General features: G+C 45.7%; 1 protein-coding gene across 1 annotated transcript in view; it reads left to right on the plus strand.

Moving 5' to 3' along the window:
- The window catches only part of LOC143172229 (uncharacterized), a 67,428-nt gene extending 61,101 nt beyond the window's left edge, over nt 1-6,327 (plus strand). The window contains 4 exon segments of the mRNA XM_076361462.1: nt 2,170-2,303; nt 3,104-3,203; nt 4,939-5,115; nt 6,075-6,327. Of these exon segments, the coding sequence (XP_076217577.1) occupies nt 2,170-2,303; nt 3,104-3,203; nt 4,939-5,115; nt 6,075-6,327 (664 nt within the window).
- The last annotated feature ends 16,822 nt before the right edge of the window (nt 6,328-23,149 follow it).

Raw genomic sequence — 23,149 nt, forward strand, 5'->3', positions numbered from 1 at the left:
TACTTGCTGTATATGTTCCCTGTTGTGCTGTCTATCACCTCTGGGAGCTGGATCAAGGATATCATTTTGCTGCACTGTGTAACACTACTGGTTTATGATGTGATAGAATTTTTGGTCGTGAGACTAATTTGGTATTTGTACTCAGCATTGCCGTCATCTCTGTACCTTGGGAGCCACCTTTCAGAAACTATTAATAATTACACTCTTTACCTTTTCTCCTCGGGGAACCAATCTATGGGGAAGACAGGGGGGCACACTTTCCCCTGCTCCTTCACCTTCCCTTTCTCCTTCAGGCTAGTTACAACAGCTCTTGAGAATTTTGAATATCCTTGGGATGTTCAAACCAGCATGTTCCTATTGCTCTGTCTCCTGAATGTGGTTCAGGTCTTGTTTAAGGTTAAACAATTATTTAAGAATACCATCCAGAGATCAATCCTGGCGACAGGCACTGCGGCTACTCCAACCCTGGTGACAGGCATTGTTGCTACTCAAACCCCGGCGACAGGCTGAACCAGAGAACCAACTCCGTGTCAGTATCAGTCGCCCCTATACACAAGAAAATCAACTCGTTTAGTAAGGGATGAAGATGAACCAGGGCCATCACGAGAACAGGAGCAGGAAGAGGCAGAACCCATAAATGAGATGGTAACCACCCGATCCCTATCCCTGAGTGAGCTGCGAGATATGTGAAAAGATTTCAGTCATCGTCCAGGCGAGCATGTTGTCACATGGCTGCTCCGATGCTGGGATAACAGGGCCAGTAGCCTGGAATTAGAGGGTAAAGAAGCCAAGCAGCTGGGATCCCTTTCCAGGGAAGGGAGCATTGACAAAGCAATTGGAAAAGGGGCACAAGCCCTCAGCCTCTGGAGGCGACTCCTGTCAGGGGTGAAGGAAAGGTATCCCTTCAAGGAAGATGTTATATGTCACCCAGGCAAGTGAACCAATGGAGGAGAAGCCTTACAAGAAGCAGTGCAAGTGCAGCAGTGACCCGACCTGAGCTGGCTTTGGTGCCTAGTAACTCCACGCAACACACCACCTTTCCTGTCCTGAGTAACCACCATAAGAGATGGAGCCCAAAGTCATGGACTAAATGAACTCAATGGTCATTTTGTGGACATTTCACAGGGGTAGTCCATAGACTAAGGGAATGATATCTGTGTATTGTATCAAAGGATGGGAAGGGGTGTGTGTGTAATGAGAATGTATTGGATAGTGTGGGACCTGAGCATGATGTAAATGGTATGGAATAAGGGGTGGAGAATGTGCTGGTTTGGGCTGGGATAGAGTTAATTTTCTTCATAGTAGCTAGAATGGGGCTATGTTTTGGATTTGTGCTGGAAACAGTGTTGATAATACAGGGATGTTTTAGTTATTGCTGAGCAGCGCTTACACAGAGTCAAGGCCTTTTCTGCTTCTCACCCCACCCCACCAGCGAGTAGGCCGGGGGTGCACAAGAAGTTGGGAGGGGACACAGCTGGGACAGCTGACCCCAACTGACCAAAGGGATATTCCATACCATATGACGTCATGCTCAGCATATAAAGCTGGGGGAAGAAGAAGGAAGCGGGGGACGTTCGGAGTGATGGCGTTTGTCTTCCCAAGTAACTGTTACACGTGATGGAGCCCTGCTTTCCTGGAGATGGCTGAATACCTGCCTGCCGATGGGAAGTAGTGAATGAATTCCTTGTTTTGCTTTGCTTGCATGCGTGGCTTTTGCTTTACCTATTAAACTGTCTTTATCTCAACCCACGAGTTTTCTCACTTTTACTCTTCTGATTCTCCCCCCCATCCCACCAGGGGGGAGTGAGTGAGCGGCTGTGTGGTGCTTAGTTGCCAGCTGGGGTTAAACCACGACAGCTGCAAAATGAACATACAGTGAGCATTACACCAAATGACTGCACTGAGTGAGAAGGCAGTACAGGAACAAAGGCCTGAAAATTTGTCGGACAAAGTAAGGAGGATCCCTGAAGTAAAATGCCAAAAGCTCCTACATAACCCGGTTGTGTGTGAAAACAGCGTTCACCTTTCCAATTTGGAGTTTCTCTATGGTGCCTGTTGTTTCAGTAGTCAACAATACTGTTAGGTGGCTTAGCTGTTTGCATAAATTATCCTTTCCTGGTTTGAATATCTGCATACATTTTCATGTATGAAAATCTTTGAAATTTGCAGATCTTTTGCTAGTATAAAGAGACCTGAACTGAAAGTATCCCTGGAGCCCAATGTGAACTATTTCTTCTACTTGAGAGCTGTCAACCCATTTGGGACAAGTGAACAAAGTGAAGCTGCTCTTATCTCAACTAAAGGTACATCACCATTTTCTGATGTCAAAACAATGGGATGGAGGGGCAAAGCGGTCAAAGATGGCATTTTCCTCCAGAAATCATAACTGAGCTTTCCAATACGGGAGTAAGCAAGTTATTGAAATAAAAGGGACCATATTTTAGCTGCTTAAAATAAGCACAGTCTGGGACTACTTCACTTGAAGTTGGTAGATTTATGTCAATGTAAAACCGATGTGACCTCAGAAGCAAAAACATTGAATTCTGTCAGAGATATGAAATGGTTAAATATTCTTCAGGCATTTCAGTTTGCTTGAGTTTGGCAGAGCACATTCTGATAAAAGATTCCATGACCTTAAAAAACCCCAAAATTAAAACCTTATGGACTTTGGAGTTCAGGGATGAGGAAGCATGCAGAGCAGTTTTAAAATGTAATGGATGATTTAAATTTTAAGGTTTCCAGATAAATAGTGTTAAATCATGTATGGTTCTTCCAAACCAGCCTCAAAATTCAAATTTGCTATTCTGAAAAAGCAATTGATTGAAAATGATTCAACCTTCTTTAATACCGAAGACTTCTTTATCACCTAGCTACTTTTCTGAATAATATAACCTGTTACGCTCCCTGGGCCTAGTTGCTAGAAGACTGCCATCCCAGTCAGGCACAGCTTGGAAGAGTCCTTGCATTTGCACCCAACTTTCTGTCACTCCTACCTCTGTCCAGCTAAGATGGCAGTAATTGTTGCTTAACATTTTACGATTCATCTCGTGTTAATGTTGCCAACCTCTCAGATTCGATGTTTCTTTGTCGTGAATTGTACCAGGAACTCAGTTTCGCCTACTGAGCGACACAGCCCATCCCACTTTGCAAATCTCCCCCGACGCAACTGTGATCCGCCTTCCTGAGAAAGCCAAATTCACTGAGTGAGTACCAGCATGCCGAGCATGCCAATCCATGGGGTGGGGATGGGCCTCTTGCTCTTATTTTTTCCTATAGGTAGCTTTCACATGGCGCTAACTAATTTTGTAGAACTGAATTTTTTCAGTCTGTGTGATAGACCTCCCTTTCAAACATTGCAATACCTCAATAAAGCCAGTTGCAGCATTGATGTAGGTGCTGGGAAGAGTTCAGTGTCGCACTACTGGGACTGCTGGGTTTGCCTCAGTCCATGTTCACTGCTTAATCCTTCAGTGCACTTCAGTCTCAAAGCAACTTGTTGCTACCTCGAGAAGGCCAGATTTGTGGGCTTATTTTTGAATACATTGTGGCTAGAAGTAATCCATCCTTTTACTTTGCTTCCTCTGCTGAGGGCATTACTGGTAACATTTTCCAAAGCATCTGTGGCTTTGGAGAATTAGGAATTGCTCCTGGGATATGTTAGAATCATTGTACCAGGCTAGCTCCATTAATTGCAAACATTTTTTTTTGGCATAGAATCATAGAATCATAGAATCATTAAGGTTGGAAAAGACCTCTAAGATCATCGAGGTCAACCGTCAACCCAACACCACCATGCCCACTAAACCATGTCCCTAAGCGCCTCATCTATGTGATATCTATGCTGATATCTGTCACATCACAAGCACAGGTACACTTGTATGAAGTTGTGCCATACTGATATGGCTTCTTAAAAGGTAATGGGGTATTACTGCTTTAAGCACTTTTTTTACTGTTACAGCTGAATGCACACAAGATGTTTGTCACTGTGTCTACTTAAAACAGCCATGCTTTCTAGTTTGAACAAGCCTGCTAAATTTGAGGTCCATTTTTGCCTCCAAAGTCACCTTTTCCACTGTCCTAGTTTCGGCTGGGATAGAGTTAATTTTCTTCCTAGTAGCTGGTATAGTGCTGTGGTTTGGATTTAGCATGAGAATAATGTTGATAACACACTGATGTTTTAGTTGTTGCTAAGCAGTGCTTACACTAGTCAAGGACTTTTCAGCTTCCCATACTCTGCCAGCGAGGAGGTGCACAAGAAGCTGGGAGGAAGTATAGCCAGGACAGCTGACCCAAACTGGCCAAAGGGATATTCCATACCATATGACATCATGCTCAGTATATAAGCTGGGGGGATTTGGCCAGGGGGCAGCGATCGCTGCTCAGGGACTGACTGGGTGTTGGTCGGCGGGCAGTGAGTGGTTGCATCACCTCCTGGGGTTTTTTTGTCTTTTTTTTTTCCTTCCTGGGTTTTGTTCCTCTCTCTCTCATTGTTTTACTTTCCATTACAATTTATTATTGTTGTTGTTGTTATTTTATTATTTCAAGTATTAAACTGTTCTTATCTCAACCCACGAGTTTTCTTACTTTTGCTCTTCCAAGTCTCTCCTCCATCCCACTGGGGGGGGAGGGTGAGCGAGTGGCTGTGTGGTGCTTAGTTGCCGACTCGGGTTAAACCGCAACAACCGCTTTTGCTAGCTTCATATAATTTTGGGTAAAGTTTCATGGTTTTCACTCCTCAATATGAGTTCATCTCAATGCAAAGATGAAATGACTCTTGGTGACAACATTCAAATCTTTGATAAAACCCTGCAGTTAGAATAACAGAGTGCAATCCGTTAGTAATTTTAGATGCTGCTGCATGACGTGACTATAAGAAATATCACAATATGCTTGGTCTACCACCACACTCACTTTACTGTACACCTCTTCCACAAATAGGTTTCCTTCAATCCTGGGTGAACTGCTGCCTGCTCGGGGACGTCATTACTGGGAAACCGTTGTCTCTGCCTGCAGAAGCTATAGGATTGGGATTTGCTACAAGGCAACATCATGGAGCAGTGTCCTGGGGCTGAGCGATACCTCCTGGTGCGTGCGCTGCTGTCCGACACAAACCAGGTAAAGCTGAGTCAGTCTAGCTGCTTGGGAAGTCACTTGTCCTTCACGTAAATAAAGCTGGCCAGCTTCAAGAATCATGAGAGCAGAAAGGAACCATCTGCTTTCTTTCTGCAAATTTGAGTAATAAGAAAAGGACAACTACAAAGGAGCTTTAGACCTCCTCCTCTTAATTAAAAAATCTTATAATGCACCTTAAAAAAAAATAATAATAATTTAAAAAATCTCAAACAGACCAACTTGCCTCCCTTCACCCAGCCAGTGAATCAAACTTTAATACCTCCTTTGCCACTGCTTTGTCATTCCAGGCTCATATCCTGAACTACTTCACAAAATCGCAGCAAGCATATTTATGTATGTAAACGTGATCTTTTTGGAATCTATTTCCAGCTCCAGGAGACTTCAAGCCTCCATAGGGAATGCCTTCTGCCTTGTCCTTCACAGCAACAGGCACCCACCTGCCACTGTGGCAGGACTGCAGGGCACTGGGGTAGTCTTCAGCAGGCCAGTGCCAGGCAATTTGGAGGTTTGTAAGTCATAACCCTGTTAATGGTGTAAAGGTGCTCTTGATCTAAACAAGTGTGGGTTTTAGTGTGAAATCATATGGATGCATGAACATAACTAGCTAAATGAAACATCTGAGATGCAAAGGGTTTTACCAAAGCACAGCTCATGCTTAAATCGCCAAGAAAGATATAGATGAATATGATTACAGCAAGTCTGCTTTTATTCAGAGAGCCCAAAGATGCTGAGTGAAAGGGCTCATCGGCATGCAAGGCAGGGCTTTAAAGCAATGCCACATTCGCTCAGGTAGGAGGGTTATGTACTGAGCAAAATTCTGTTGCCACGTGATACACTGCTGTATGTGGCAACCTGTTAATAGGTGGGAATTCAGCGATAGGTTATTTCTGGTAAATCACCATGAGGAAGCTCACTGTATTCTGGTTTCCATTTTCCTGCAGCTTTCTTTACAGATTTTTTCACATCGGTGTGATGAGTGATGTCCATGTGACAGAACACCTGGCCAGGATCGGCATCCTGTTGGATTACAGTGATGGCAGACTGTTGTTCTTCAATGCAGAGAGAGAACTGGTGCTGTTCGCCATCAGGCACAAATTTACTGATGCTGCTCACCCAACCTTTGCCCTGGAGAAGGCTGGAGTGCTTACCCTGCGCATGGGAATGGAGCTGCTGGAGTTTGTGAAACACAGCTAATCCCATGCTTCACACTCTCAGGAAAACTGACAATTACAGCATCAGGGGGCAGAGAGGGGAAGAGGGGTGTCAGGGAGGGATGTCTAGTCTTCACTGATGAATGCTACATGCACAGCTCTCCCCCGCATCGTCAATAATTGTAGTTAGTGCTTAGCCACATAATCACCCTGAGCCTGGAGAGAAAATAGACTTCTTCAGATGGAGTGTGCACCTAGTAATATACACAGCAGTACTTTTGAGGGGGGAAAAAAAAAGGTTTGTTAGATATGACCATTAAGGGGGGGGGGGGGGAAATGTACTTTCCCTGTGAAAATAATGACAATACTAGCTGTCTTTTTAAAGTTGATGATGAGTGTGTATGAAATAAATGCATCTCTCACTGCAATACATGAAAGCCATCATTTAATCATTTGCCAGGACAGTCAGAGCCTGAATCCAAGATGATGTGTTTGAAAAAAAGTGCAAAAATTTCAACAACTGAAACATTCTGCAGGTTAATTTTTTGTGTTATTGTTTGCCAATTCTTTTCTTTAAATGCACAAATTAAGAAAACTTGGAAACTTAGAAGTCTGCACGTTTGCAAAATGAGTGAGTCCCAGACTAGTCTTCATATCAGTCATATAAAGTTTGAGTATGCAACACCTACCTACCCTGCTCACACCAGACTAACAGACAGCTACCTGACTGTGTCAGTAAATATCTGTACCTGTAAATAGGTACTCATGAAACACATGTATGTGTATGAGGAAACTTGATAGAAGTGGTAAAAGTCTTCCCCTATGGTTTTCGTCCTCAATTTGTTGGGTAGGTGGTTTCGATGGTGAAGGGAAGGTTGTCACCTGGGACCTTAGAGAACAGTCAAATTGTCAGCAACCTTCTTGTGGATCACCCTTTTTCCATCACTGCTTTTTACCTTTGCACTTACAGATTTGATGCTTCTAATTTCAGGCTTGTGGACATTTTCCTGAGTCTGCCCTGCTCTCTCCTGTTATCTACACTAGCACCAGAATCACGTCAGTGAGGCGTAGTGTTTCACGGCTGTTGAAATAGGCAGGCTAAGCATCGTTGATGCCGGTAGAGGAATAGGATGCTGATTTTCTCCCTTGGCTTGTTCAAACCGTGTTTCCAAGCACTTCACACATCCATGGTACGGCTGTCTTCTTGCCTGCCCCAAGGGCTGAACGCACGAGTGCCAGTGGTGCCGAACTCCAGTGAATTCTGGGGGGAAATTAATCTTAAGGAAGATGGGCAATGTTTTTCATGCTGTGCCTGCTCTGGAGATTACTGTTGCAGGGGACTGTGCTGCCGGACTCATTTCTGAGCTCAGCTAAAGAGCTGTACTCCCCAAAGTAAAGCAGATTTCAGGAATCTAACAGAGAGGGTTTGCTTCTGAAGGGAGAACTTAAATGAGTTACAAGGAGGCTTCTGCTTTTTATGCTCAGAGGAGGTGCCTGCTGCTGCTGTTTTATTTATGATTTACCACCACCAAGGCATGTGCTTGCTGCTTTAGCCTGCTGTATGCTTGATGTCCCGGAGGAGCTCACACTCTACACTCACAGCAGGCTAGGGCAGGATGGTTGAGGCAAGATAAACAAGATCCTGTGACCATTTATTTTAAGCCAGAGCTCTTTTCGGCATTTCAATTAGAGTGCCAGTTCTGATTCCCTGCCGGGGAGAGAGGGGAATGAAAAAAGCAGGGTAGTGTCCTATTGGCTCAAGTGAGTATTTTGTAGAGGTGTGGAGGATGGTGAGAAAAAGATCCAGGATTAATTGGGAAAGACAGACAGAAAGGGTATTGAGGGTAGTGTTATCATGAAGGCTGAGGAGGAAGAGGCAGAAGGCAGGCTGGAAACTCACACAGAGCAGATGGTGACAGAGGCAGGTCAGTGGTGTCGGCAGTGTGCATTCCTCAGGCTCCCACAGCCAGTGAGCTCACCAGAGATTCGGCTATCTCCAGAGCTTAACGTGGCACTTTGCATTTAACCTGAAAAATCCCAGCATTGGGGCGATTTTACCTGCGTTCTCCTCTCCCTGGTCGCTGCTGTCCCAAGTGTGAGATTGCTTCACGGACACCAACGTGATGTATTGCCAAGGGGACAGCCAGTGAGAAGGAGAGCAAAATGACATGAAATTATTTGGGTGGCTTTTTCAATTAGGGAAAGAAGCAATTGCCTTGTCCAAGGCAACTGCATATTAGTAAATAGCGGTTTTAACATGAAAAGCAAAGGCCTCAGCTATTGCCACACATTATTACTCAGGTACTACTGCAACATTTGAGCTTGGCAAAATGTTTTTTTGGAAGCACCTCATTCTTAGAAATATTTGTGTCATTTTGAAAAACTGCCTGACTGTTTTCTTACTAATTTTTGTTTAAGGTTCAACTTTTAGATTGGGCAGTATCAAAAAGTGTATTTACTGTTTATGTGAAAGATGGATAAATGATTTGGAGATGAAAATGTCACTCGAAGGAGCTTTGAATGTCTAAATCTGGTCTGCATTAAGCCATGCCAGATGAAGAAATGCCTAGAGAGAGTATCCTGGTTTGGAGAGATGGGACAAAGTGCACACTAAACAAAAAACAATATACAAGAGTTAAGATTCTGTATAGGGAGAAAATTCATAATAGTGAGGAAAGCAGATCCTGAAAGCCACAATTAAGCTGCTAGGACTTATAATACATGGTGCAAACTCTCCTGCCCTTGGAAAGCCTAGAGGTACAACTGCTGTGATCTTCTATTTGCCTGATGGGCATGAAGTGGCACCAAGTTCAGGAATTCACTTTCCAGGAGGTAACTGTCCACAAATGCTTGAATGTACAGTGCAGTCCGTCTGACTTTCCATTCAATGAATTGACATTCTGAGGCTTGTTGCATCCATTTTTTTTCTGGTCATTGTAGTTTGTAACCATATACTAGAAGAGAAAGACAAAAAACTCCCGGTCACTGTATTTTTCTTGCACTTGATGACTTTAGCATTTAGAAATACCTTAAAAACAGCATGACTTATTTTTCAGCAAAGGATGTTTGCTTGGCTGATAGTAACTAAGACTTCATACAAATGCTGACAGGGTTATGTAGTATATGTACGCAGTCTGATCATCATTCCATGCTTAGAATTACATAACAATACGTTTTAAGAGTTACACAAAGAACCGTAAAAGAGTTCACCGATAATTTGGGGTTTATTTTCATCCTGAAAGTATGAAAGCTGATGCCTAACACTGCAAGTATTGTTAATAAATATTTGGACTGATCTGAAACACATTGCATTAAAAGGAACGATTTCTTTTCACTTCAGCGGGTTTTAGATTAGGCTTGTAAACTCTTGTGCACTGAGATGAGAATATAGGCCTGACTGTAAGAGATAAACATTAATTTTTACTGTCAAAATAGTGCTGAACTGGAATATTGCTAGTATCAGTAGTACTGATTCACAAATCTCGCTTAGGTCTTTCTGCCCCAGAAAGAGTTTAATGCTTCCGTGCAACATCAGGCAGAGGAACTTGGCAATGTGTCTGTGAACCGCAGTGCGTGGTGTGCATGCATACAGGCACAACTTTGCTCTTGCACTACCTCTTTTTAAAAAGGGAAATGTCACTGAAATTTAAATGTGTACTGAAAATGGTCTAGTGATGCCTTATTTTAGAAATGCGTACATTAAACTCCCTCCATACTACCATTGTGGAACTTAATTACATGTTATCACTAAGCCTGTTGTAAGACATAGACCCAGTAAGGCACAGTACCAATAAATTGTTGCTAAATCCACAGTACTGTGATATTGTCTGTGATATACATGTGAAATATGATTTCTATTAGCACTGCAGGGTTTTGAATAGGTATGTAAAGATGGATTTAAGAATAATATGAAATTATGATCTTTCTGAACCATCCTCATTTCAGAATAATAAATAGGACTTCTGCCGTGTTGAGGTTTAAATTGGATTTGAAAAATTACTTTCTGTGATGGAATCACTGTTACATTACTGGCATTTTGCTGATGGATTTACTAGCTCTCAAGAAGCTCAATATGCTCAGATAGTCACACAACCAGCAAGGAAGTGAGAGCATCTCTTCTGCTTCCAGACAAGTGCTGTGGAAGTGAGATTGAACTAGAAAAGTACCTTCATTTTTTGTGTTGAGTTTGTCCAATTTTCTGCCATAGCGGAAAGTAGCATTTGATGACCAGGGACCACTCCACAGTACAGTTCCTACAGGAGCACAACCTGGAAGGAAATGGAGCAGATCTCCACCCCAGGCCCTGCAATGATTTTGTTAACAGTTAAAAAATGCATAATTTCAAGTGCAGTTCCACTCTGGAAAATATCTGTGCAGAAATGACACCTTCCTTTTCAGGACTTGTATTACAGAGACACTGTATTTCTAAATCATACTCTTCTCAACCCTGAAGAAACAGTTCTGCAAGCAGAGATGGAAGTAGCCCATAGCTTGTCATACACCGTTAATGCAGCAGTCAGCTGAATTTCAACCTGCCAAACTGTTACCACGCTACTGAGGAGTGAGAGATGGAGAGCTGGACCCCAGCCACAACACGTACGGGAGAGAACTGGCTTCTGCTGAGCAAGCAAGAAGCCAGTGTGGCTTTTAATGCTGGGGCTGGCAAAAGGAGACCTTTATCTGAGCATAACTTTATATAACCCAGCCTTCTGAGATTGTAAAAGTCTCACATCACTTCATGAGCCTGGCTCAGAAGGCATGGTGTGTATGTAGTCCCACAACTCTTATTTTCGTATTCACCATGAAGAAGAGATCTACATTTTGAAGTAAAATTAACAGAGATTATTTTGCCTAATTCTGTAATTGTTTTAGATATGTCTGCCCACTTCCTGCTATCTTTTAAAAAAAAAAGAAAATTACTGAAAAATGATACTTGTAGAATGAAGTACAGCCTTCAGAAAAAAGTAACACATAAACTCTGAATACTTTGTAACAAGGGAGGGAGCTTTACATGCTGCTCCAGCAGCATCCACTGGTCTTGGTGTCCCACACTGGCTACTAGTATCATTCTTTTACCCATGAAGGTTTGGTTTTTTTCTGAAACATATTAATAAAAATATTATGTGCAAGATGTGCAACTAGCAGTGTAAATAACTATTAAATGACTGCTAGTGCTTAGGAAATAATTTGTATCGGTATTTAATGTACAAAGTGAGGACTTTCCTTTCAAAGCAAAGAACGTGCTGAGATAGGTAAAGAATTTTCTGTGGTTCAGTCACAGCAGAATTACACAGGAACACATATTAATAGCCTACCCAAGTACAGAAAGGGCATTACTCTCTAGAGTATCAAAGGAGATTTTGGAAGTTAAATCAGGGCATTTCTTGGGGGTTAAAAAAAAGCCCATTGTGTCACTGAGCCCAAGTTCAAATCTGCATTTTTAGCTCAGAGCCATATACTTCTATTATATGCTTCTCCATCAGAAATCGATGCTATGTTCTGCGATTGCAATGCGACGAGACAGCTTTGCTGCATGGCACTGCAGTTGTTTTTGCACACATTCAGTAAGTTTAGTGGAGCCTGAATAGGTTGGGCTTGCTGATCACATGTGGCTCATTTGGGCAATTAAAGAGCAATAAATCAGACAGTTCCTCAAAGTGTGGGATTCCCAGGACACCTGCATATCCGTGGTGGAAAAAGGCCATCAGCTTTTCTTCCAGTTATTCTTCCAAGGCTGCTGGACCCTGGAAATCCCCACGGAAGGAGCGCAGCAGTAAGATTCCATCTGAACAGTATTTCTGCTGCAAGAAACATTCATGCTGGAAGAGCCTACTTTGGGCCTTAATCATGCCTGAAGTACATCTTCTGCTTGAGTTAACAGGACAAAGGTAGGTATGTTTGCACTTCATTGTTTTTCTTTAAAAATTACTGCCTTAGAATTTAAACTCAGCCCCTTGAAGATCACATTCAATTTACCAGGAAAAAAAAAAAGTCCTCTTCCCCAGTTACTCCACTGAGTACCATGGGGTTGTGGCCTACTGTAAGGAAGCATTTGTTGTACTGCTACTTGCCCTGCAGAAGGCAAAAACGAATGCTTGCTTTCCAACCACTTTGTAGCATATTCCTCATCTTTAAAAAAGGCAGGAGCTCTGCTAACAGCAAAACGAGTTACAAGAAAACCCAAGCAGTTATACAGAGCTTTAACTTTTCAAGCTTAAAATAGTTATCTTCCTTTTATAGATAGATATCTGTGTTTTAAGGTGGTAGACATGGTCTGCTCATATACTGTCTTGAAACTGCATGGCAGCTCTATTATCTGCAGTGCAGTGGCTATGCAGAACATTAAAGATTATGAAGTAATGGGTTAAAGGAAAAGGCACTGTGGCTGTAACCCTCAAGAGGATGCTAATAAAGCAGCAAATCCAAGAACATGAACAGCACCACTCATATGTAGACAGCAGGATGTTAGCATAGGGAAGCAAAAGCTTGGAGATGTTAGAGAGTCATAACCCAAGGAAGATGTGAATGCTGACTTTTACTGTACATAGAAAGGAGCTAATAGGCAAGAGAGAGGTGCTGGATGTTAGGACCAGAGGCTTATTTTTGTCAACCTGTAACAGATGTGTAACAGCATATCTAACTCCTCTTTTTAATGTACAGTTAATTAGACTTTATATGAACCCAATGGATCGCATACATATACATTGGAAAAGCAAACATTATGTCAGACTTGTGACATCGAAATGAATCCAGAGCAACAGTTCCCACATTACTGTTTGATGTAATCCAGTTCCTTGGATACTCCCTACAGCTTAGAGCTGTGGAACAGCCGTCCTTGATTCACTGCTTGTTTCAGCTGAGTCTTCCAGTCTGGTTTGTAGACAAAGGAGAATAAAACTGCAGAAATGAGGCTAACAGTGAGAACCAAGACAGATGCTGCCAGCAGGGCCAGCTTCCCTCAGGACTGCCGCTAAGGGGGACTCCAAAAAAGGACCGTGATGCTGGAGTGCGGTTGTGCTTTCTTAGCCCTGCAGAGATGCAGCAGAGTAAACTTAAATCACCCCTTTCAGCCCCTGGCTTCTACACTTAGGGGAACGAAAAAATGGGAGTGACAGAATAGCAAGTTTCAAATCAGGTGGCAGAAAGAGTACAGAAGGTGCTGGCACATGAAACAGCTGGTCTTCACAAAGCAGCAACTCCAACCCACAGCCTGTGATGTTTACCAGCCCCCCCAGCACCAGCAGTGACCCATCCCACCCACCAGCGGGGCAGGGGAGTGTTGACATAGGCACGGTGCAGCAAAACAACGCCTGGGTTGCCACATGCACCACAACTTCACAAGCGACACAGCAGGCACCCATCAGTGCTTGCTCCTGGATGAAGTGTTGGGACCAACCTCACCTGCATGTGCTCGAGGGAATCGGGAAGGGGCAAGAGTGATTCGCAGCTTCTCGTGAGCACACAAGGTGAGTCTGCGGGGCGGCTTTAGGAAAAGACAACTGCTAAATGTTTGCTGTCCTGCCGATGAATTTTTTCAGTTCCTTGCAAGGAATTTTTTCTCTTCCTGGCCTCCCAAGCGCCTCCCTCCCAGGACTTTGCACAGTGCCTCCACCAAGTGTAGTTATTCCAGAAGCACTCCTGGAGAGCTGGCATTAATCCTCAGGGGGTGCACAGCAACCTTATGGGTTGGGGCAAATGAGATTCCTCATTTTCTACACAGGAAAAAGGAAACACAAAGCTATCCCTTAGCAAAAGCACTTGATGGGTGCACAAAAAGCCAGCTCTTTGGCTGCACGTGCTTTCAACCATCTCAACAGACACAAATCAGAGCAGGTGTTTTGTGCTCCAGGAAAAGAAAAAAACATTCCTGGAAAGCCCATTCCTCCTTTCATGGGGTGATCCATGTCAGAGAGGGGACATCTCTTCAGTTGGGGCAATCAGCCTTGAGGGACCAGCAGTCCCTTTGGCTGTCCTTCCCTCCAATTTGGTCTTTCTGAAGTCTCCCAGGCAAGAGGGAGACCTGGGAGAAGGCAATGGGGTGATTAATGCCATTTTGTGCAGTTTGACTGCTGCTGGCGCAAGTTTCTATGCTGGCTGGGTTCCTCCTTGTCCTCCTGCTCTCTGCCATTGCCTGAGTTGATCCTGAATCAGCATCTCAATCTTCTGACTGCTACCATCAAAGTGTCCCTGGAGGCACTATCTTAATACCCATCGCAGTGTCCTTTTCTTTCGGGGGGGGGGGAGCTGGCTTTTTGTGCACCCATCAAGTGCTTTTGCTAAGGGATAGCTTTGTGTTTCCTTTTTCCTGTGTAGAAAATGAGGAATCTCATTTGCCCCAACCCATAAGGTTGCTGTGCACCCCCTGAGGATTAATGCCAACTCTCCAGGAGTGCTTCTGGAATAACTACACTTGGTTCTTTCCAAAGAGGCCTGATCTCTCCACTGCAGACCAGCAGTGAGCAGTTCCCTGAGCCCTGCTTCTCCTCCTAGTCAGTTGTGTCCAGCAATCACTCTGCTTGCTAATGGCCTCTGAATCGTAGCCTGGGAAATTCTTCACCTCAGGCTCGAAATGGTCAGCGTTGAACATTGCCATCAAAAATGGTAGGCAATTTCACAGATACATGTCTCTTGCCATAATTCTGGAAGAGTGCAATTACTGTTCTGCAAGTCCCACTGAAATTTGCACAGTCCAGTTTTGACAAATAGACATTTTTAAAATTAAAAACTGCTTTATAAGGAAATTCTTGACTTGCTGTATGGAACTAGCACTCCGTAATCCCTTCCATGAGCTTCCCCATTCTCTCCAAAGGGTGGGTGTGTGTGGAAGGTGCTTGTACCAGGAATCCAGGCCAGCTCTGGTATGGCACCAGAGTATATGGTATATCATCCCTCCTGAATGATGCCTGCTTGGCTAGCAAAGACTCTTTGGTTGGCTCACCAGTCTGGTGAGCATACTAATATTCACCCGATAGCTTGTTCAATCCTGCCTACCTTTTGTGCATTAGCCAATACATGATTGCTTTATACTTTTAAAATGTTTATATCCTGCTTGCAGTGTCCTTGCACCCACCAAAAGTAACATCTACAACCCGTAACATCTACAAGTAAGCAAACTAGCAGCCATAGCAAGTATCACGTTTTCTCTCTCATTTCTCCTGCAGCCTGTAGTGACAGCACTGATTTCTGTTTTTGCAAGTGTCTAATTCAGTGACTGCACCAGTATGAGCAGCTCTCTCACTTTCTCCTACTTTAGTCTACAGAGTCAAAGTATGCATGTGTGGGAGTACATCATGCAAGTATGGCTTCACAAGACGGACTGACAAATTTTTAAAACACTGTTTTCTCTGATCTCACTCCTGGAATGACTCCGCTACCCCCGATGAGAATTTGAGCAGTTTTATGCCAGCAGACCAATTCTTATAACTGAGGCTGAGGGGAGAGGAAGAGTATTTCATTTTCAGAAAAATGGGCTGTGTGGAATTTCCAGGGAGAACAGCAGAAGACAAGATAATGTTTTTGAGCCACGTAACTCAGTAACTCAGTAACTCGAACGAGATGGGTCCATATTTTTCATTATGCTTTTTTTTTTTTTCATTTTTCCATATGGCTGCTTTGGAAAATAGTGCCATTTCCTCTTCAGTCCCAAAGATCTACGAGTCTAAAAGCCCCATCACCTGAATCACAGAATAACAGAATGGATGAGGTTGGAAGGGACCTCCAGAGGTCATCTTGTCCTAACTCCCCCTGCTCAAGCAGGGCCACCTAGAGCCAGTTGCCCAGGACTCTGTCCAGATGGCTTTTGAAGATGTCCACAGATGGAGACTCTACCAGCTCTCTGGGTAACCTGTGCCAGTGCTCCGTCACCCTCACAGTAAAAAAGTGTTTCCTGCCTCCCATCCATGGCCACAGGGTTTGGGGCTGGAGGAGTTGGGCTGCTGTTGTAGAGAAGCGTCAAAGAAAGGCTCAGAGGGCTGTGACTGGAGGATGACAGGGGCTGTTTGGGTGCGGAGGCAGTGGCAGGAGGACCCAACAGGGACAGGGCTGTCAGCATGGCCTCTGTCCATGGCACCTGGCTTCGCAGGTCTTCAGGACAGGTGGCCCAGCAGATGCTCAAGGGGCTTGGACAGCCCTGCCCCGGTGCTTGGAAGGGGGAGGCAGGGAGGCTAGAAAGCATTCCCTGCAGTGGCTTGTGCTTTGGGTTTGAAAGAAACACGCCCTGAAAAGCTTCTGGATCTTTATTCGATGTCTATGAAGCCAATAAGTCAAGCTTGCAGTGCCAGAAGGTTGTAGTGGAGGACGGGTCCATCTGCAGGGCTGACTGGGCACTCCCCTGCAGCCTGCCGGGAGGAGGCATTGGAGGGCCCTGGAGCTATGTCACCCCGCGCTCCTCGGTCCCTCCCCACAGGACCCCTTCTCCCGGCTGCGGGCTAGTCATTGGTGGGCCTTCGGCGCAGGTTGTAGCGCCACTGCAGGGATCTGCTGCGCACCCTCTCCCTGGCCGTGGTCCTCTGCTGGTGGGCGGACGAGCTGACCCATGTACTCCTGGTAGTCATCATCCTCCCCCACTGTGTGCAGGACACGGTTGAAAGGCCGCCTGCAGAGCAGGCACGCAGCTCTTGTGGCGGCCCACCACTGGATGCAGCCAAAGCAGAAGTGGTGGCAGCAGGCATCGATGTAGGCTGAGTCGTCAATGTCGCCCAGGCAGATGGGGCATGGGCTGTCTGCTGCTGGCTCCCACCGCCCTGCCTGCTGCAGCTGGCTCGTGCTGGCCATCGTGGCAGAGCCGCTCTGCTCCGGAGCCTCCTCAGCACCTGACACCATGTCCTGCCAAGAGAGATGTTCAAAGTGCCTGAGCTTTTCTGGCGCCAGGAACAGAAAAGCAAAGAAAGCCCCAGAAAGCGGTGGGAGAGGGGAGGTAAGGGCCTCTTGAAGGATCTCCTTGTAGGCTGAAAAGTGGCAGCAGAAGCAACCCCATGGTCCAGCCAGCCCCAAGGGCACTCCACACCTGCCTGCCCCCTTCACCTCCCCCCAGGGATGCTGAACCCCAGTCCAAGACCTCCCACACCCCATGCTCCTCCGCAGACAACCAGCATGACTCAAGCTAGCACAGGGTACCTGAAGGAGGCAATCAAGGAAGGTGGAGGAACTGGCTGGGAGTCTTCAGTGGTGCCCACAGCCCCGGGACAGCCACTGTGCAGGACTCACAGCACCCCCACCTGCCAAGTCTCTGCACAAAGGCAGCACTCCAAGTGGAGGGCCACAGTCCCGATGGAGCTTGCACATTGTACATGTGCACTCGTAGGAGCCTTGGACCAAGTGTGCCAGGACAGAGCATGCAGCTGCTGAAGAGCAGTGAGGTTGGGGCTGTCACAGGTGTCCCCTGGTGACATCACAGGGGTCTCTGGGGCTGCCCCCCAACCATCACTCAGTGAGGATGGCAAATGCCCCAAAGAGGGAAAGCCTGCTTTGCAGGACATTGACCATATTCTCCTGACCTTGTCAAGGTGGGTGAACCTCAGGCTCGTCAGGTCCCATGGTGAGAGGCTGGTGCCCCTGGGCACAAGGGCCTGGCAATGGAGAGCCCAATAATGCAGACAGGTGTGCCTGTTTTGGCTGAGGTAGAGTTAATTTTCTTCATAGTAGCTAGAATGGGACTATGTTTTGGATTTGTGCTGGAAACAGTGTTGATAACACAGGGATGTTTTTGTTATTGCTGAGCAGTGCTTACACAGAGTCAAGGCCTTTTCTGCTTCTCACACCACCCTGCCAGCGAGTAGGCTGGGGGTGCACAAGAAGCTGGGAGGGGACACAGCCGGGACAGCTGACCCCAACTGACCAAAGGGATATTCCATACCATATGACATCATGCTCAGCAATAAAACTAAGGGGAAGGTTGGCTGGGGGGCCGCTTCTCGGGGACTGGCTGGGCATACGTCGGTTGGTGGTGAGCAATTGTTTTCATTTGCATCACTTGTCTTTCTTGGGTTTTATTTCACTCTCTTTGTTATTTTCCTTTTCATTACAATTTTATTATTATTATTATTATTATTATTGTTATTATTATTTTATTTCAATTATTAAACTGTTCTTATCTCAACCCACGACTTTTCTCACTTTTACCTTTCCAGTTCTCTTCCCCCCATCCTGCTGGGGGGGAGTGAGCAAGTGTCTGTGTGGGGCTTAGTTGCCGGCTGGGGTTAAACCACAACAGTCCTTTTTGGCACCCAACATGGGGCTTGAAGGGTTTGAGTTAATAACAGATTGACCAGAGTGTATTAGAAGGGATTTATATCTGTTAACAGTTGTGGGTCACAATATTGATTCATCTGTTCTCGATATTAGTTTATCTGATCTGCATCATGCTCTTTTTTTTTGCTGTACATGTTAAAGATTGGTGTTGGCTTTTGCAGTTTGCTGTGCTCTGTAGTGATTAGATGTTTTGCCTGGGAGATTTGTTATTAAAACACTGACCTTGAGCTTAATCTGGTATTTGGGCTCTGTACTGAAGCCATTACTGTACTTTTGGTACCATCTCATGGAGACAATTAACAATTATACTTCTTCCTCGGAGAGGTTTTTTATGGAGGAAATACAGAATGGCACCTTCGCTACCTTCTTCTGTGATGTTTTCTCCCTTGTTACAATAACTTTCCAGTATCTTGAACATCCTTGGGTAGTTAAAATATTTCTATTGGTATTTCTTAGGAATATTGCTTCAGTTTTGTCTAAGGTTAACAAGCAATTTAGGAATATGACCCAGGCTCCGCAAGAGTATGGTCATGGGTGGCACGGCATGTGGGAGAATATGAGCAGGTATCTAGAGAACTTCTCACCTCCAAGGTTCTGGAACTTCACTCCCGAACAACTACAGGATCCTGATGAAGTGATAGAATGTTTGGAAAAAAAAAATGACGTGGCTATTCCAAAGAGGCACAACTTACCACACTGTGCTGGGCCCTGGCCAGCATCTACCAAACACTGCTCGATATTATGCAGCACCCTCAGGGAGAAGAGAGGGAAAACATATCAACAGACACTATGGCTAAACCGGACACTATATCAGCCGCCCCTATAACTAAAAAGAAACAATGGAAGCGGAAGTCAGCTCGTTTAGTAAGGGATGAAGAAGCTTCTCCTAAGAGGGAGAAGGAAAAAGAATCAGAAGAGGCAGCCTGTTCTGCAGCAGAGCAGTCACAAGAACAGGAGGAGGAAGAGACTGAAATCATAAATAAGACAGAAACCACCTGATCCCTATCCCTAAGTAAGTGATCTGCGAGATATGCGAAAAGATTTTAGCTGTCAACCAGGTGAGCTAATTCTCAGCTGGTTACTCCGATGCTGGGATATTGAGGCCAGTAGTCAGGAATTAGAGGGAAAGGAAGCCCGGCAGCTAGGATCCCTTGCTAAGGATAAGGTCATTGACAAAGGCATTGGAAAAAGGGCAGGAGTCCTCAGTCTTTGGCAGTGACTCCTGTCAAGTGTGAAGGACAGGTATCCCTTCAAGGAAGAACTTGCAAATTCCCAGAGCAAATGGACCAACATTAAGGGAGGTATCCAGTATCTGAGGGAATTAGCCATGGTGGAGGTGATCTATAATGACCTGGATGACAACCAGGCATCCAAAGACCCGGATGAAATCCAGTGCATGCGGTCCATGTGGTGAAAGTTTGTACAAAATGCACCGATGGCATACACCCACACCCTGGCGATAATGAGCTGGACAGACGCTGAGGCACCAACTATAGATGAACTGGCCGGATAACTCTGAGAATGCGAAGATAATCTCACTTCCTCCATGCAGGCCTGTGTCTCAGCTGTGGACAGACTGACCCAAAAAATGTCCGACCAAGCCGAGAAGGGTAGGTCTTCCTCACGCACTCCAACCAAGGCCTCAGCTATTAAGAGTCAGCCTTTTTCTGTTCAAGTAAAAGGGTACCAGTGGCGCACACTACGTGCAACCCTGTGGTTCTTCCTGCGTGACCAGGGGGAGGACATGAGGAAGTGGGATGGTGAACCTACCTGGAGACTAGAAGCTCGGGTACAGGAAATGCAAGGAAAAACAATAGCCAAAAAGCATCCATCCAGGAAAATTACTGCTCCAGTGTCTGTTGGGCAGAGTAGAAGGGCTGATTGTACTTTTGACCCTGATGAAGGGACTTCTGTTTTGCAGTTACAAAAATAAAGTAATGAAGACTCCGACGAGGAATACAGGGGCCCTGCCTCCAGCCAGGGGGAGGAAAGGGACAACCAGGTTTACTGGACTGTGTGGGTTCGATGGCCTGGCACATCAGACCCATGGGAGTATAAAGCTCTAGTGGACACCGGTGCACAGTGTACCCTAATACCATTAGATTACAAAGGGGCAGAACCCATCTGTATTTCTGGAGTGACGGGGGGATCCCAAGAACTGTCTGTGTTGGAGGCTGAGGTAAGCCTAACTGGGAATGAGTGGCAAAAGCATCCTATTGTGACTGGCCCAGAGGCTCCGTGCATCCTTGGCATAGACTACCTCAGGAGAGGGTATTTCAAGGACCCAAAAGGGTACCGGTGGGCTTTTGGTATAGCTGCCTTGGAGACAGAGGAAATTAAACAGCTGTCCACCTTGCCTGGTCTCTCAGAGGATCTGTCTGTGGTGGGGTTGCTGCGGGTTAAAGAACAGCAGGTGCCAATTGCTACCATGACAGTGCACCGGCGACAATATCACACCAATCGAGACTCCCTGGTTCCCATCCATAAGCTGATTCGTCGACTGGAGAGCCAAGGAGTGATCAGTAAGACTCGCTCACCCTTCAACAGTCCTATATGGCCAGTGCAAAAATCTAACGGAGAGTGGAGGCTAACAATGGACTATCGTGGCCTAAATGAAGTCACACCTCCGCTGAGTGCTGCCGTACCAGACATGCTAGAACTCCAATATGAACTGGAGTCAAAGGCCGCCAAATGGTATGCCACAACTGATATCACCAACATGTTTTTCTCAATCCCTCTGGCAGCGGAGTGCAGGCCACAGTTTGCTTTCACAAACTGTGAAAATTGTGAAACTGCTTTTTTCTGGCAGAAAGCGCCTGCAGAGACTCAAGGTCAACCTCTAGGATTTTGGAGCCGGGGATATAGGGGATCTGAAACCCGTTACGATCCAATTGAAAAAGAAATATTAGCAGCATATGAAGGAAATTGAGCTGCTTCAGAAGTAGTTGGTACTGAAGCACAGCTCCTCCTGGCACCTTGATTGCCTGTGCTGGGCTAGATGTTCAAAGGGAGGATGCCCTGTACACATCATGCAACTGATGCTACGTGGAGGAAGTGGGTCACACTGATCACACAATGGGCTCGAATAGGAAACCCCAGTCGCCCAGGAATCTTGGAAGTGATCATGGAGTGTCGCCAGAGGAGGTGACTTGTGCTGAAGAGGCCCCACTGTAAAATAAATTGCCAGAAAATGAAAAGTAATATGCCCTGTTTACAGATGGATCCTGTCATACTGTGGGAAAGCATCAGAGGTGGAAAGCTGCTGTATGGAGTCCTACGGGACAAGTCATGGAAACTGCTGAAGGAGAAGGTGAATCGAATCAGTTTGCAGAGATGAAAGCCATCCAGCTGGCTTTAGATATTGCTGAATGAGAAAAATGGCCAGTACTTTATCTCTATACTGACTCATGGATGGTGGCAAATGCCCTGTGGGGGTGGTTGCAGCAATGGAAGCAGAGCAACTGGCAGCGCAGAGGCAAACCCATCTGGGCTGCCGCATTGTGGCAAGATATTGCTGCCCGGGTGGAGAACCTGGTTGTAAAAGTCCGTCACGTAGATGCTCACGTACCCAAGAGTCGGGCCACTGAAGAACATCAAAACAACCAGCAGGTGGATCAGGCTGCTAAGATTGAAGTGGCTCAGGTGGATCTGGACTGGCAACATAAGGGTGAGTTATTTATAGCTCCATGTGCCCATGACACCTCAGGTCACCAAGGAAGAGATGCAACATACAGATGGGCTCGTGATCGAGGGGTGGACTTGACCATGGACACTATTGCGCAGGTTACCCATGAATGTGAAACATGCGCTGCAATCAAGCAAGCCAAGCGGTTAAAGCCCCTCTGGCATGGAGGACAATGGCTGAAATATCAATATGGGGAGGCCTGGCAGATCGATTATATCACACTCCCACAAACCCGCCAAGGCAAGCGCCACGTGCTTACAATGGTGGAGGCAACCACCGGATGGCTGGAAACATATCCCGTGCCCCATGCCACCGCCCGGAACGCTATCCTGGGCCTTGAAAAGCAAGTCCTATGGCGACATGGCACCCCAGAAAGAATTGAGTCAGACAACGGGACTCATTTCCGAAACAACCTCATAGACACCTGGGCCAAAGAGCATGGCATTGAGTGGGTGTATCACATCCCCTATCATGCACCAGCCTCTGGGAAAATTGAACGATACAATGGACTGTTAAAGACTACGCTGAGAGCAATGGGTGGCGGGACATTCAAACATTGGGATACACATTTAGCAGAAACCACTTGGCTAGTTAACACTAGGGGATCTGCCAGTCAACCTGGCCCTGCCCAATCAAAACACCTGTGCACTGTGGAAGGAGAGAAGATCCCCGTAGTACATATAAGGAACTGTTGTGTTTTAACCTCAGCCGGCAACTAAGCACCACACAGCCGCTCGATTACTCCCCCCTGGTGGGATGGGGGAGAGAATTGGAAGGGTAAAAGTGAGAAAACTCGTGGGTTGAGATAAAGACAGTTTAATAGGTAAAGCAAAAGCTGCGCACGCAAGCAAAGCAAAACAAGGAATTCATTCATTAGTACCCATCGGCAGGCAGGTGTTCAGCCATCTCCAGGAAAGCAGGGCTCCATCAC

This window comes from Aptenodytes patagonicus, chromosome W, assembly GCF_965638725.1.
Source record: "Aptenodytes patagonicus chromosome W, bAptPat1.pri.cur, whole genome shotgun sequence".
Classification (NCBI taxonomy): Eukaryota; Metazoa; Chordata; class Aves; order Sphenisciformes; family Spheniscidae; genus Aptenodytes; species Aptenodytes patagonicus.